The 15649-nt window shown below is 46.3% G+C and overlaps 1 protein-coding gene across 4 annotated transcripts in view; it reads right to left on the bottom strand.

Annotated features, from left to right (window-relative positions):
* Gramd2a (GRAM domain containing 2A) overlaps positions 1 to 15284 on the bottom strand; it is a 39976-nt gene extending 24692 nt beyond the window's left edge. For all 4 annotated transcript variants that reach the window (XM_085844679.1, XM_029481623.2, XM_085844680.1 and 1 more), the window contains exon 1: positions 15203 to 15284. In XM_085844679.1, the coding sequence (XP_085700805.1) occupies positions 15203 to 15243 (41 nt within the window). In that variant the 5' untranslated portion in view covers positions 15244 to 15284. The remainder of the gene's footprint in view (positions 1 to 15202) is intronic.
* Positions 15285 to 15649: the final 365 nt, after the last annotated feature.

Raw genomic sequence — 15649 nt, 5'->3', positions numbered from 1 at the left:
GGCCCTGCAGCTGACCTCTGTTGGATGTTCACCAGATGGTGGCTGCGGAGGTGACCTCATTAGAGAGGTCAAAGGGCAGGAGGCCAGAGGTGTGGGACTGTATGAGGCACGTAACAGGGGCCCTGTGAGCAGTACTGGTGAACAGTAAGGAGGTGGGTAGGGAGGACAGAGCTGGATAGTAAAAAGACCCTGGGAGCCTCAGGGGGAGTCACCTCCGACAAGCAATGGGGTACCCAGAGAAGGGATTTAAAAGAAAGGAAGAATACTATCTACTTTGTTTTTTTTTTTAACATAAGTATTTTTATTAAATTCTTTATGTGTATAGATGTGGGTGCAGGTAACTTCAGACAGTTGGATCTTTCTTTCCACCATGTGGTTCCCAGGGATTGAATCAGACTTGTTAAACCATCATGCTGGATCTTAACACTAAACTGGATCTTTAAAATGGTTAAGATGCTAAGTTGTATGTTATGTGGATTCCGTAAATCACACTTCATTCATTCATTCATTCATTTTAAGGCAGGATCTCACTAGGTCTCCCAGAAATCGGCTTGCCTCTGCCTCCCAAGTGCTGGAATTAAATGAATATGCTACCCAGCCAACAGTTTAAAAAGGAACCCTTACAACTCAATAAAAGGACGAATAGCCCTATTAAAGAGAGGCACATATTTGAAGCAGTATTTCTCAGAAGATGATGATACTAAACGTCCAGGAAGCGTGTAAAAAGGCCATCAACATCATTGGTCACCAGGGAAAGAGACTCAAAGCCACAAAGCATGCCACCCCATGCCCCCTGGAAGACTGTCTTCAGTGAAAGTGTGGGTGAGTCTGTGGAGACACTGGGACTCTTTTCTCCCCTTGGTGGGAATGTAAAACGGGGCAAGTACATTGGAAAGAAACCTGGTGGTTCTTCAAACCACTGAAGTTATCATACAACCTAACAGACATCCCAAGGAACATACAAAAGAGAGTTTAAAATGCGTGTTCAGAGACTGGAGAGATGGCTCAGTGGTTCAAAGCATGTCTGCTCTTCTGGAGGACCAAAGTTCGATTTCCATTACCCACATCGCAGTTTACAAGCATCTGTAACTCCAGCTCCTGGGGAATCTGACACCTCTAGGCCTCTGTGGGCACTTCACATGCACATGCACACCCACACACAGACATCTCTCCAGCCCCCAATTAAACAATTAAAAATAATAAAACAAATCAACAAAAATGCACATCCACACAGAGCACTATGTGTGAATTCTCACAGCATTTTCAGAATAGTCAAAAGATGAAAACGGCCCAAACGCCAAACGCTTATCCATAGATAAACAAAATATTTCCTTTGCTATCCAAAAAAGGCCCAAGAAACAAAAACATTGACACATGCTAATCTCAAATGAATCTCTTTTTAAAACTCACGGCAGTGGTGTGAAAAGGGATGGCTGATCTCAGTGAGTGCTGGAAGAGGATGCTGGAAGAGGATGTCAAATCCCCCAGAGCTGGAGTTACAGGTAGTTACTGAGCCATCTCTCCAGCCTCTATAAAAGGATCTTTACAATACTGTTAATGAAAGAAGCCAGTCACAAAAGACCACTTGCTCTATGGTTACACGTGTAAGGAAAATACAAAACTGGCAGGTCTGTACACAGACACAAAGCAGACTGGTACTTCCTGGGGGGCGGGGGGCAGGGAATGGGCAAACTGGTCGGTAGTGATGAGTCTAATGATACATTTAGCTTCTTGGCAGGGCAAATATTCTGGAATTAAACGGTGGCCTTGGTCACACAACTGTGTGAACAGTATACACATCACTGAATTGCACAGGCAGCAGATGGCTGTGCAGCACATGGTCTTGGCATGTATAGGGCCTAACTGCATCCCTAGCACTGAATAAAAAAGCAAACAGACATGAATTTTATAGAGTATGAATTCTATCTCAATGTAAATGAGGAGGAAGGGAGGGAAGAAGAAAGAAGAGATCCAGGGCTTAAAGACTGTGTAGAAGAAAAAGAGAGAGGTAGTTTCCCCCCCCCCCAAATTAGGTTATAAGTAGGGGCCTAAGAAATAGAAGGAAAAAAAGATACGGGAAATATTGGCACTCGCCTTTAATCCCAGCATTCGCCTTTTCTTTCACCTTAATCCCGGCACTCAGGAGGTAAGGACAGGGAGAATCTCTGAGTTCAAGGCCAGCCTGGTCTACCGAGTGAGTTCCAGGACAGCCAGGGCTACACAAAGGACCCCTCTCTGGAAAAACATGACAAAACAAATATGAAGATATAAACTTCCAGGCGTGTAGGTTGACATGAAAACACAGAAGCATTTCCGAAGAACTGGGCAAGCATCGGGACAAAACAGTGCTGAGGTTTGCTGAGGGTAACAGCAGAAGTGAAGGACGGACCTTGAATTTGGACATGTGGACGGGTAACCTCAGCAAGGACACTTTGGTACTGTGATGGGCCTGACTCCTCCTTCCTTCCTCCCAGACTGGTGACTGGGAGGGACAGTGAGGTTCTGACCACATGTGAGGAAACCGGGCCACCAGCCAGCTCAGAACCACATCAGCCTGGGATGCTTGCCTCTCCTCCCTTCCAGTAAGAGATGGCACAGTTGCCAGGGTTGGGCAGGGCTACACACTTCTAAAAGTCCTAAAAGGTTGTTGAGAGCGTTCATTGGAGACCCGGTGCTGCTTCACTGTCTGGTCACATCCCCCGCCCCCCTCCAGCCACTCTCACCTGCAGCTCCTCCACCCCAAGGACGCACCAACCACAGTTTCTTTGCTAAACCTGCCCTGGAAAGGATCGGGAAGACCAAGGTCCCTCGGTCCCTGGTGGCAGCCACACCCAGAATTCCAGTACCCACTTAGTGGTTCCCAAGGCGGCGCCTGCAGCGACACTGAACGGCGCAGCTCGGCCCTCTGCCAGCTGGTGAGTCGAGCTGGTAGCACAGAGTAGATCGGGAGACCTGACGTGAGAGAAGGAGCAGCGCCCCCACCAACCAGCTTCCCGGGATGCTGAGCCCGCGCTGGGCTCCTGGAGTGGTGCCCAGTACCAGATCTGGCAGCTGGCCGTGACTGTGCACACCCCTGGCAGGGCTGGAGTCCACACCCTGCATGCAGCAGGCTCTCGACAACGTGGCTCCCCAGGCAGATTCCTGACCAATGATCTAGTCTTGAGCAGCTTGCTGGGTCCTGGGGCCTCTTCCCCAGGGAGCACCCCAGACTATGTAATTGATAAAAAGTTCTAGGGAGTGCCAGCTCTCATCACTGTTAATTCAACCTTTGGAGGTTGTAGCTATTGTACAAAGGTGAGAAGTATAAAGATTTATGTATTAAAAAAAAATTGTTGATTGACGGTATAAGAAAAACCTAGGGTGTTGGTGAGATGGCCTAATCGGTAAGAACGCTTTCACATAAGAATGAGGGCTTCAGTCAGGCGGATTTCTGAGTTTGAAGCTAGCCTGGTCTACAGAGTGAGTTTCAGAACAGCCAGAGTTATACAGAAAACAACAACAACAACAAAAAAAAACCTGTCTCAAAAAAAACAAAAAAAGAAAGAAAGGAAGGAAGGAAGGAAGGAAGGAAGGAAGGAAGGAAGGAAGGAAGGAAGGAAGGAGAATGAGGGCTTCAATTTGATCTGGAGAGAGGAGATGGAGAGCAATTGAGGCCAACACTTGACCTCTGAATCAAGTGAACAAGAGCAAGCAGACACACACGCATGCACAAGAAGAGACAGAGAAACTGTAATATCTTGACCATACATAAAAAACACAGTAAGAGATGCCCCCAGCCCACTGGGGGATGCCTCACACACACTAGGCAAGGATTCTACCAGCCCACCCAACTACATCCTTAACCCTAAGAGTTCATTACTATTCTAATTGTTACAAGAGCAACACAGAAATCTATAGCTGGGCGTGGTGGCCCATGCCTGGAACCACAGCATTCATGAGGCTGAGGCAGGAGGATCATGCGGCTGAGTTAGAGGTGTAACCTAGGTGGACCTAGATTACATAATGGGAGGGTTGGGGGAGAGGTAAATTCTTGTACCTACATCTTATATGATCTGGAAGACTATATGCTTGAGAACAGTCAAAAAATTTTTGAAAAGAAAATGTGGAGGCCTCACCTAGCCAAATGTCAGAGCAAATTACAAAGGTAGTGTTGCCTTACAAAAGAGTAATCAATCAATGGGACACAGAGAGACCAGCAAAACATCTGTGAATATAAGAAATTTGAGTGTACAATGAAAATATTTTGAGAGAGCCGGGCGTGGTGGCGCACGCCTTTAATCCCAGCACTCGGGAGGCAGAGGCAGGCGGATTTCTGAGTTCGAGGCCAGCCTGGTCTACAGAGTGAGCTCCAGGACAGCCAGAGCTATAAAGAGAAACCCTGTCTCAAAAAACCAAAAAAAAAAAAAAAAAAAAAAAGAAAATATTTTGAGAAAGAGAAAATGTTGCATAATAAATGTGATAGGACGGTAGGCTATCTCACATCACTCACCAAAATATATTCCATGCACAGTAAACATCTGTATATCTCTAACTTTTGAGTTAAATTGAAGCAGGGTCTTGAACTCAAGCCAATCCTCCTGCTTCAGTCTTCTGAGTGCTGGGATTGTAGGCATACGTCATCACACCCAGCTAAATACCTATAAGTCTAAATCTATAAAGAATTAGAATAAAATAGAAACATTTTTAATATCAGAAGGGTTTCCCAAGTAAGATACAAAACCTAGAAAATAAAGATTTAACTGTATAAGGGACTGCAGAGATGGCACAGTGGTCCCACACACTGGCTGCCCCTCCAGAGGATCCAGATTCTATTCCCAAACCCATATGGTGGCTTACAACTGTCTGTGACACCAGCCCCAAGGAGCACACACCTCTGCCCTTCTTCGGTACTTGGACTCACAGATACATATGCAGGCATGCATACACCTATACATAGTTTTAAGTTCCCCCCACCTTTTTTGGTTTTTCGAGACAGGGTTTCTTTGTGTAGTAGCTCTGGCTATCCTAGAACTTTCTCTGTAGACCAGGCTGGCCTCAAACTCACAGAGATCCATCTGCCTCTGCCCACCCCATCCTCCAAGTGCCTGGCTACAATAATAAAGGTTTTTTTGTTTTGTTTTGGTTTGGTTTGGTTTTTGGTTTTTCGAGACAGGGTTTCTCTGTGTAGCCCTGGCTGTCCTGGAACTCACTTTGTAGACCAGGCTGACCTCAAACTCAGAAATCCACCTGCCTCTGCCTCCCAAGTGCTGGGATTAAAGGTGTGTGCCACCACCGCCCAGCTAATAATAAAGTTTTTAATTGAATAAGAAATGTTGGGCTGGTGAGATGGCTCAGTGGTAAGAGTACCTGACTGCTCTTCCAAAGGTCCGGAGTTCAAATCCCAGCAACCACATGGTGGCTCACAACCATCCGTAATGAGATCTGACGCCCTCTTCTGGAGTGTCTGAAGACAGCTACAGTGTACTTACATATAATAAATAAATCTTTAAAAAAAAAAAAAAGAAAGAAATGTTAAACTCTTCTACATCAAAATGTAAAATTTGACGAACAAATCAAAGCTGGGCGGGGCCGTGCACGTGCCTATCACTCAATGCCCTGAGGCTAAAGCAGACAACCTGGGCAACAACACAGTGGGAAGTGTTTTTTAAAAACATTTGTACAGGCGATTGAGTTTTAAATCTATACAATGGATATATCCAAGTCATTAAGTAACCTAGTAGAAAAATGAACAAAGCCACAGTAGAGGGACACTCCTGTAATCCCAGAAGTAGAGAGGCTGAGCTAAAATTGTGGAACATTCCAGGCTAGCTTGGGATACAGTTTCAGGCCAATCCTGTCTCAAAAAACAAAAACAAACAAACAAACCATACAAGCCTGATGACCTGAGTTCCATCCTTGGAACATATCATGGCAAGACGAGACATGACTCCTGAAAGTTGTCCTCTGATCCTACCTGCATGCTGTGGCACACACATGCACACGTAATGTATAACATTATAAAAATATAAAATACACGGGAGGCAGAGGCAGGTGGATTTCTGATACATACGTACATACACACATATATATAATAAGTAGAATTGAATTTGAATCTACAATTTTGTCAAAATAAAAAGTTTACTTTTAAAAATTAACTTTAGGGGCTGGCGAGATGGCTCAGCCGATAAAAGCACTGACTGCTCTTCCAAAGGTCCTGAGTTCAAATCCCAGCCACCACATGGTGGCTCACAACCATCTGTAATGAGATCTGACGCCCTCTTCTGGTGTGTCTGAAGACAGCTACAGTGTACTTATTTATAACAATAAATAAATCTTTTTAAAAAAATTAACTTTGGGCTGAAGAGATGGCCTGTAGAGCTAGATCCCCATGCTAGTTTGACCACTCACACCTATGACACCAGCTCAAGGGAGATCGAAAATCTCCAGCCTTTGGAAGCACGTACATATAAGTGCACATTCCCCCACATGGACACATACACACACTTTTAAAGAAATGAACTTTGAGCCGGGCGTTGGTGGCTCATGCCTTTAATCCCAGCACTCGGGAGGCAGAGGCAGGCGGATTTCTGAGTTCGAGGCCAGCCTGGTCTACAGAGTGAGTTCCAGGACAGCCAGGGCTACACAGAGAAACCCTGTCTCGAAAAACCAAAAAAAAAAAAAAAAAAAAAAAAAGAAAGAAATGATCTTTGGCTGAGGTTGGTGGCGCACACCTTTTATCCCAGCACTTGGGAGGCAGGGGCAGGTGGAGCTCTGTGTGTTCAAAGTCAGCTTGGCATACAGAGTGAGTTCCAGGACAGCCAGGGGTGTAGAGAGAGACACTGTTTCAAAATAAATAATGAATAAATAAACTTTGATCTGGTGTCCTAGTTCTCGTTGTTTTGTATTTGTTTGTTTGTCTGTTTTACTTTATACAAGTTCGAGAGCTAGAGTTACCTGAGAGAGAGTCACACTGAAAAATGCCTCTGTAAGACTGGCCAATGGAGGGGCTGGTGAGATGGCTCAGCGGTTAAGAGCACCCGACCGCTCTTCCAAAGGTCAGGAGTTCAATTCCCAGCAACCACATGGTGGCTCACAACCATCCGTAATGAGATCTGACTCCCTCTTCTGGCCTGTCTGAGGACAGCTACAGTGTACTTACATATAATAAAATAAATAAATTAATTAATTAATTAAAAAAAAAAAAAGACTGGCCAATAGAGAAGCCTGGGAAGGATTTTCTTTTCTTTTCTTTTTTTTAAGATTTTTTTTAAAAGATTATTTATTTTTTGTACATGAGTACACTGTAGCTGTCTTCAGACACACCAGAAGAGGGCATCGGATCCCATTGTGAGCCACCATGTGGTTGCTGGGAATCGAACTCAGGACCTCTGGAAGAGCAGTCAGTGCTTTTAACCACTGAGCCATCTCTCCAGCCCAGGATTTTCTTAATTAGTGACTGAGGCAGGAGGGCCCAGGTCCTTTTAGGTGCGTCCACCACTAAGCAGATGGTCCTGGGTTCTGTAAGAAAGCCGGCTGAGTGGGCTGTGAGGAGCGAGCCAGTTAGCAGCGTTCCTCCACAGTTCCTACCTTGAGTTTCTGCCCAGACTCCCTCAGTGATGGAGTGGGGCCTGAGAGCTGGGAGCTCACAAATCCTTTCCTCTCTAAGTTGCTTTCGGTCATTATATTTCACCACAGCAATGGAAACGCTAACTAAGACCTGGGGCTGTAGCTTAGCAGTAGAGCTTATGCAATGCCTTAGTACTGCGAGGCTTAAAGTAGAGCGAGTTTCACACCTTAGGAAGGAAGGCAGAGGAAGCTCTTAGAGCTGGTGCTGAGTCATCAGCGATCCTCAGAACCAGAGGCACTTCGGAGGAGATGCCTTTGGGTGAGCACGTACTCTCTATCAGTTCCACAGCCGGCACAGCCTGGGGATCTCTGACAAAGCCACAGTTAATGTCTAACAGACAGTGAATGGAGAGCTCAGAGGTGAATCATGGAGAGTAGGACCTCAGACCTAGATTTCTCTGAGAAGTTGGACTACTTGTACGACGCTACATTGACTACCTAGAAATGTCATAAAAGACCAAAATTAAAAAAAAAAAAAAAAAGGAAAGAAAAGAAAAGAAAAAAAAAAAAAAGCAACACAAAATCCTTTCCCTCTCCCTCCCCCTCCCTCTCCTTTTGTTTGAGACAGGGTTTGTCTGTGTAGTCCTGGCTGTCCTGGAACTCACTCTATAGACCACTCTAGTCTCAAACTCAGAGATCTGCCTGCCTCTGCCTCCTGAATGCTGGAATTGTGCATGTGCGCTCACGTGACACACACACACACCGCTCAGGGGTATGGATACGGAGGACTGGTAAGAGTAAGTAGTTATGGTGTGCTCTGAGACTTCAGGTTCAATCTGCAGAACCGACACAAAAAGCAAAAGAAGTACGTGACTAGAAAGACAGAGTTGAATTTAAAACAAAATATGGGCCCACTCGGTAGTTTCCTTAGGCATGTGGCTGCAGCCATGATTCTCAAGCCCAAATGGACCATCCTCTAGTTAGTGACCCTTCCCCCACAGCAATTTGTCATTCTGCTGCTTCTTTGATGAAACCACTCCTAGTCTGATGGGTACAGTCAAGGCCATGCCACACCCCCACTGCCACCCCCTCCAAGTAGCCTTCTCACTTTCTGCTCCTCCAAAGTCTCTTCCCACATTACAGACCCCAGGTGACAGGCTAACACAGTGGTTCTCAGCCTTCCTAATGCTGCCACCTTTTAAGGCAGTTCTACTTCTTGTGGCGATCCTCGATCTTAAAATTATAGTCTTTGCTGCTTCCTAACTGTAATTTTGCTACTGTTATGAATAGAAAGGTAAATATCTTGATATGCAGGATATCCGATATGTCACCCCTGTGGAAGAGCTGTTGACCACCAGAGGGGTCTCGACCCACAGGCTGAGGACCGCGCTAGTCTAATGTAAACCATGTCCCTCAGGGATAGACACAGGTAGCAGTGCAGGCATGTGAATTCCTGGGGGTTGTGGCAGAAGTATCCTTAGATCTCATCATCAATACAACAGATTCAAGATGCAGGCTCCCCAAAATGATTCTGATAAACAAACAAACAAATAAATAAGAAATAATAAGCACTCGGGTTCCACTGTGGCCTCTAAGTGCCCTTCCCAGGCAAGGGGACAGCGTGTCTTAGAGACGTAGCTGATTCTGAAACCAAAGAAGGAAATGCACAAATAAGCCTAAAACATCTAATCCTACCCGAAATGAGGGAGAAAGGCAAGCATCAAAACTATAGTCATGGCACAAAGACTAATCCACAATCTTGAAGGATGGTACAGTATGAGTAGCAATCAGAATTCTATTTACAGTAGACTACAATCTACCCACGCTGCTGAAGTCTATGAGGCCATAATAACACAAATCACTGGTGGACACTAGAGACCCATCTCATAATTTTGAAAATCAGTAAATAATTCTTCGAGATTTTATTTATTTATTTTAATGATTTGTGGTTTCTGTTATGCGGGTTGGTGTTTTGCCTGTTTGTATGTCTGTGTGAGAGTGTCTGAGCCCCTGGAACTGGAGGTACAGATGGTTGTGAGCTGTCATGTGGGTGCTGGGAATTGAACCTGGGTCCTCTGGAAGGAGCAGCCAGTGCTTTTACCACTGAGCCATCTCTCCAGCCCCTGAAAATGAGTGAATAAAAAGAGAGAGCCAAGTATTTATTCCCAGTACTAGCTGTCCTCAGAGTAGCCATGTAATCAAAGAGGGAACCCTTAAGAGTCCACCTGACAAATGAAGAAAGACTTGCAGAATTAGATCCACGCTCCTTTTGCTCTTTAATGAGATGAGTCTAGGTGACATAATCATCAGGGGTTACTCACATGACCCAAAGGGACAGAACCAAACAGTGGGTTTTCCTGAAATGTCAAATACCCTCCCTACTTGCCCAGGGATCTAGATCCACCTTCCAGGTGAGAAGTTTTGCTTGTATGTAAGTTTGTCTGTCTATGCGCTCCTTGCAAGCCTGGTGTCTGTAGAAGCGAGAAGATGGCATCAGATCTTCTGCAACTGGAGTTGCAGATGCTTGTGAGCCACCGCTTGGGTGCCGGTAGCAAGCCTGAGTCCTCTGGAAGAAGAGCTAGTGCTCTGAACCGCTGAGCTAACTCATCAGCCTGACCAATATTCTGACCACCATCACCAAAGTGGGAGTCAGACATTGCAACTCACAACTGTAATCTCAGTGTCGGGTGGCTGAGATAAGAGGAACCCCAGGAAATCCATTTCAAGGCAATCTGGGCTATAGTGACTCTCTCTCTCCTTCTCTCCCCATCTCTCTTATATACGCACACTCTTAAATGAAAATTTAAAAAAAAAAATTAAACACAGAACAAAAAATTTCAATTTCTTTGGTAGCAAAGGAAGCGTTGTGATTCCGAATGTCACTGACTTACCATAAAATTAAGTTTCTGAGTAGCCCTTCAAGTTTCAGAAGTTATTTTTGGAGCTTGGGACATAGTTTAGTGGTAAAATGAATGCTGAGTGTGTATGAGTCCCTGATTTAGATTCTCCAGCACCACCAAAGAAAAACAAAAAGGCTCCAATAATGACAATAATGTAAATAATGTTCTGTGTGGCCTGAGTGATCGCTAGCAAGCTCTGAGTCGTTTTGGTTCATTCCAACACAGTTGAAAATATAGAAAGGAACAGCCTTACAGCTAGAGACAGCCATTTGCCCAGGCAAACCAAGGTTGCCACCGACCTTCAGTTAGAGAAAAAGGGGATCTGATGAGATGAAATATCAGGGGGACTGGAGAGATGGCTCAGCGGTTAAGAGCATTGACTGCTCTTCCAGAGGTCCTGAGTTCAAATCCTGTAACTACATGGTGGCTCACAACCATCTGTGATGGGATCCGGTGCCCTCTTCTGGTGTGCATGAAGACAGCTACAGTGTATTCATATACATACACTAAATAAACAATTCTTTAAAAGAAAGAGGGAAAGAAAGAAAGAAAGAAAGAAAGAAAGAAAGAAAGAAAGAAAGAAAGAAAGGAAGGAAGGAAGGAAGGAAGGAAGGAAGGAAGGAAGGAAGGAAGGAAGGAAGGAAGGAAGGAAGGAAATACCAGAAGGGTTTGGACAACTGTTTGCTAAGCCTTTGATAGGCTATGTCAGCACATGAAGAAGGAAAGTGCTTCACTGGACACTTAAACAAAAATTTTAAGTGCTTTTTATTTCCACTTAAAAAAAAAATTCCAAGCTGGTCTTAGTGATGTGAGCATGGAATCTCAGCTCCTCGGGAGGACTGAGAGTTTAAGGACAGCATAGGCAATTTATGAAAACCATTTTAAAAATGTAAAGAGCTGGGAAGTCAGATGTGAGGAACCAAGGGTCAGGGTCAGGCTGGGGAGATAGCTGGGACGATCCCCGGCAGAGAGCCTGCCTTGCCAGCCCGATGACTTCAGTCCAGTTCCTAGAAGTTATGGTGCAAAGGAGAAAACTCCCCAAAAGTGTTCCTTTGGCAGGTATGAGGTGCATGCCTTTAATCTAAGCACTCAGGAAGTAGATACTCTCCTTTGACCTGTGCCTGTGCCATGGCACACAAGAGCTGAGACTGCACACATGCTAATAGAGAATAGAAAAATAAAGAGAGCTCAGCATTGGGGGCTGGAGAGATGGCTCAGCGGTTAAGAGCACTTGACTGCTCTCCCAGAGGTCCTGAGTTCAATTCCCAGCAACCACATGGTGGCTCACAACCATCTGTAATGGGATCTGATGCCCTCTTCTGGTGTGTCCGAAAACAGCTACAGTGTACTCACATAAAATAAATAAATAATTCTTAAAAAAAAAAAAAAGAGCTCAAGTTTGTTTTTGGTTTTGTTTGTTTGTTTGTTTGTTTTAGCACCATATGAAGCATAAGACGAGCCCTGGTGACATGAGGTCCTATCTGAAAAATCAATAATAAATAATAAAAAATATATTTTTAAATAACCCTGAAAGAGTTGGGGGTGTGGCTTAATGGTAGTGTGCTTGCCTAACCCTGGAGCCGATCTTTAGAGCTTCATAGTAGGCAAATAGGTAGGTAGTAGCCTAATGTAATTTTAAACATCATCGAGGAAATACCAATTTAGATCAAAGATTTAAAGGTCGATTCAGTTACTACAAGTATTAAACCAAGCCTAAATTCTAACCAAGTCTCTCTCTCTCTCTTGGTTTTTTGTTTTGTTTTGTTTTGGTTTGGTTTTGGTTTTGGTTTTTTGGTTTTTTGAGACAGGTTTTTTTTTTTTTTTTTTTTTTTTTTTTTTTTGGTTTTTTGAGACAGGGTTTTTCTGTGTAGCCCTGGCTGTCCTGGAACTCACTGTGTAGACCAGGCTGGCCTCAAACTCAGAGATCTGCCTTCCTCTGCCTCCCAAGTGCTGGGATTAAAGGCGTGCACCATCAGTGCCTGGCAAGTGATTTCTCAACTAACAAAAATGTGCAGATGTGGGAGAAAGAAGAGAGGGGAGGCAGTTTGTCCCTTTGAAGCTTATATGCTTAAGAATAACGCACACTGCCACCATAGGCAGGTACACTGTTCTCAGTCATGGAGGAAGCTCATTCCTCGTGTGTGTGTGTGTGTGTGTGTGTGTGTGTGTGTGTGTGTAGTAGGTGAGTATCTGTGCACATTCAAGGAGGCTAGAGGAGAATGTCTGGTGTCCTGCTCCACCACTCTCTTCAATCCCTTGAGATGGGGTCTTTCAGAACCTGGAGCGAGGCTCAGTGATGTCTCTTTCTCTCCCTTCTATAGTGCTGAGGTTGCACGTCTACTGGCTACACCCAGCTGGAACTCAGGCCCTCATGTTTAAGCCACAATGTTGCTATCTACTGTGCCATCTCCCCGGCCTCAGGAAACTCATTCTTGGGACTATCTGTCCTAATCCCCATCCATTCCTACATTAATAAACAGGTAGGAGGATTAATCGTAGTTTACAGGTTAGAGACTAGGGGCTGAGAGAGTGATGCCCTACAGTCTATGTGAAGAGGTACGGAGGCCAGGCCTGACCGCTATCAGGCTCATCACTGTATCCAAGATCGTTGTGGAATTAAGGGAAACTGCTCTTCTCCTCTCAGAGAAGGATGAACACATCATTTTCCAGGATCCAGACTCAAGTACTAGACACTGAAGTGGAAGTGGAACGCTACACCCTTCATGATTTGATGGGCTTCCAAGACAAGTCACAGCAAAGGGAAAAATATGAAAAGAACAGAGACATCTCCAGAAGTGAAGGTGGAAACTCATTGGGTAGAACCACTCACTGTGTGGAGGGGTGGTCTCTAGGGAGCCGAAGTCACATCTCTTCTTACTTTGTGATAAAGCAGGCTCTGAGACAGACGTGATTTGCTCCAAGTCGCAGCAAAGTGGGAAGAGCATCTGAATTCATCTCTGACTCTCAGAGTGAAGCTCTTCCTGTCAGTCTTATAAATAGGGAACATGTCTCTCAGCAGCCAAAGCAACAGCTTAGCCAGCTTAAGGGCTGGGTTGAGTCACCTTGACAGGCACTAGCAGATCATGGGAAAGCTAGCTCCCTGGAGACTAGCAAGCATAAACCACCCTGAATACTGTGTCCTCACTCCTAGTGGGGTCACCAGAACATCCCCAGTAAATGAATTAACATATAGGCACTTCTAGTCCCAGATAAAGTTTTGAGGACCAACCTGAGTTCTGAAATTTTAAAACAAGCATCAACAGTAAGGCCTGGATGAGGCTCAGCCTGACCTTTCCAGACTATTTAGAAACTTCTTGCCCTCTGGGAAGCTGAGAAAACCTTTTCTATTTGGCCCCAGCAGACACCTGAATGCTGAGGAGAAACCAGTCAGCTTTGCCCACTGGGTCTGCTCACTTGCCCCAAGGTCCCCACTAAGAACACCCTTAATGACTGTCAAACTCTAACCTTTACTCTAAGAACGCCTTTCTATGCTGCAGTCTAACTGGCCTTATGAGGAGACTGAGGAGCGGTCCACAGGGCGAGGGATAGCCTCTACCCATCTCTTCTGGCAAGACTCTTGTCTTTCTGCTTTAGGAGTAGAAGGACACCTTTGCACAACCAGACACGTACGTTGAAGGAGGCAAACACAGAGACAAAGGCTGATCACAGCTAGTCCACCCCCTCAAGCCCTTAGAGGATTGAGTGCTAACTCATCACCCTACATACCAAGGTTGATGTGGGAACAAGGTCACATTTGCCCCACCTCAATCCATCCTGGCTGGCCAGGGATGTCCAATCCTGCAGGTTTGGGACTGGGTGGGAGCAAGAATTTACAGTTTCATCAACAGGCCGCATCTTCCCCCAGATAATCTCATCTGCACCACTTCAAAAGTTAAATTCCCTAACTCCCCAGGGCTGGACCTGAAATCATTATGTAGTCCAAGATGACCCTGAATCTCAGCTCATGTAAGCTTCCCAGGAGCCAGCAAGCATGAACCATCTTGCATACGGTGCTGGAATTGTAGATGTGCATCACCAATGTGTTTTATGCAGTGCTGAGGATCAAATCCAAGGCCTTATATATGCTAGGTAAACACTACCTACCCTTCCAGCTCACAGTTACCATTCTTGATGTCATCTGCCATGCTGCCTCCTGTCTTCTCTCCCCCCACTTATTCTCCACTACCTGCAAGAACTTTCCTTTCCTCCCAAGTCGACTTTGAACCAGCTCTCTGGGCTTGGAGACCAGCCCCAGCCCGCCCGGGCCTGGCGCACGGGGTGCGGCCGAGTCGTGCTGGGACAGCTCCACGTTGCCTCCGAGGCAGCCGAGTGTGCTCCTAAGAGTAGATCCCGCTGGGAGAGGAGAGGAGAGGAGCTGATTTTGCAGGGGCCCACAGGGGAGCGCCAGGTTGTGTGTGGAGACAACCGGGACTGGGGGGGTCGTTATGGCGAGAAATGAATGAAACACAAATGAATGGACCGCGAGGGTGGCCGACAAGAGGTGATTCCAAGAAGGGAGCGTGCCTTCCGCTCGCCAGATGACACCAAGACACATCGGACACATCGCACCAGACTCGCACACCTCACAGCCGGGCGGAGGCGCAGGGTCCCCTCGGAGCGGCTTGACCCGAGCCTAAATTTCTGCGGTTGGAAGTGCCCAGCCGGCAGGCAGAAGGCGCCTAGGCGCGGCACTCCCAGAGCCGCCCTGCGCCTCGCCGCAGCCTCCTGGACCTGGTGCCCCGGGACGCCTCCCTTACCTGCCCGCCTCGACAGGCTCGCTACGGCTCAGGGCGGTCATCGCAGCGCCTTCTCCGGGAGCCCGAGGCCGTGAGCCAGACCCAGTGCCCTCCGGGGACCGCCCACCCCGGGAAAGGCCCGCCCCCACACGCCTATTGGCCGCTCGCGCAGAACGAGCTTGGTTCAATTGGTGGAGCCTTCCCGGCTCCCAGACCGCCCCCTCATGGGTCCCAGCTGCAGGTAGGTCTTCAAAATTGAGGTCGAGGAAACCAGGGCCTGGGTCCTCAATTATGGGACTTCATATCACGTGTTCCCTCAGGGCTCTTCATTCTACTCCGCCTTCCAACCTCCTTACCTACCTAACCTGAGCTCTTGGTGCTGCAACTTCTCAATTTCAGAGGCCTTGGCCTCTGACTAGGTCACTTTGCTGTTGGGTGTTGCCAGGGACAAGAAGGGTCCCACCTTGT

The sequence above is a fragment of the Mus caroli genome, unplaced genomic scaffold (genome assembly GCF_978045245.1).
Source record: "Mus caroli unplaced genomic scaffold, Mus_caroli_1 scaffold_11, whole genome shotgun sequence".
Taxonomy (NCBI): Eukaryota; Metazoa; Chordata; class Mammalia; order Rodentia; family Muridae; genus Mus; species Mus caroli.
The sequence above is the reverse complement of the archived record's forward strand: the minus strand, read 5'-3'. Positions and strand labels throughout refer to the sequence as shown.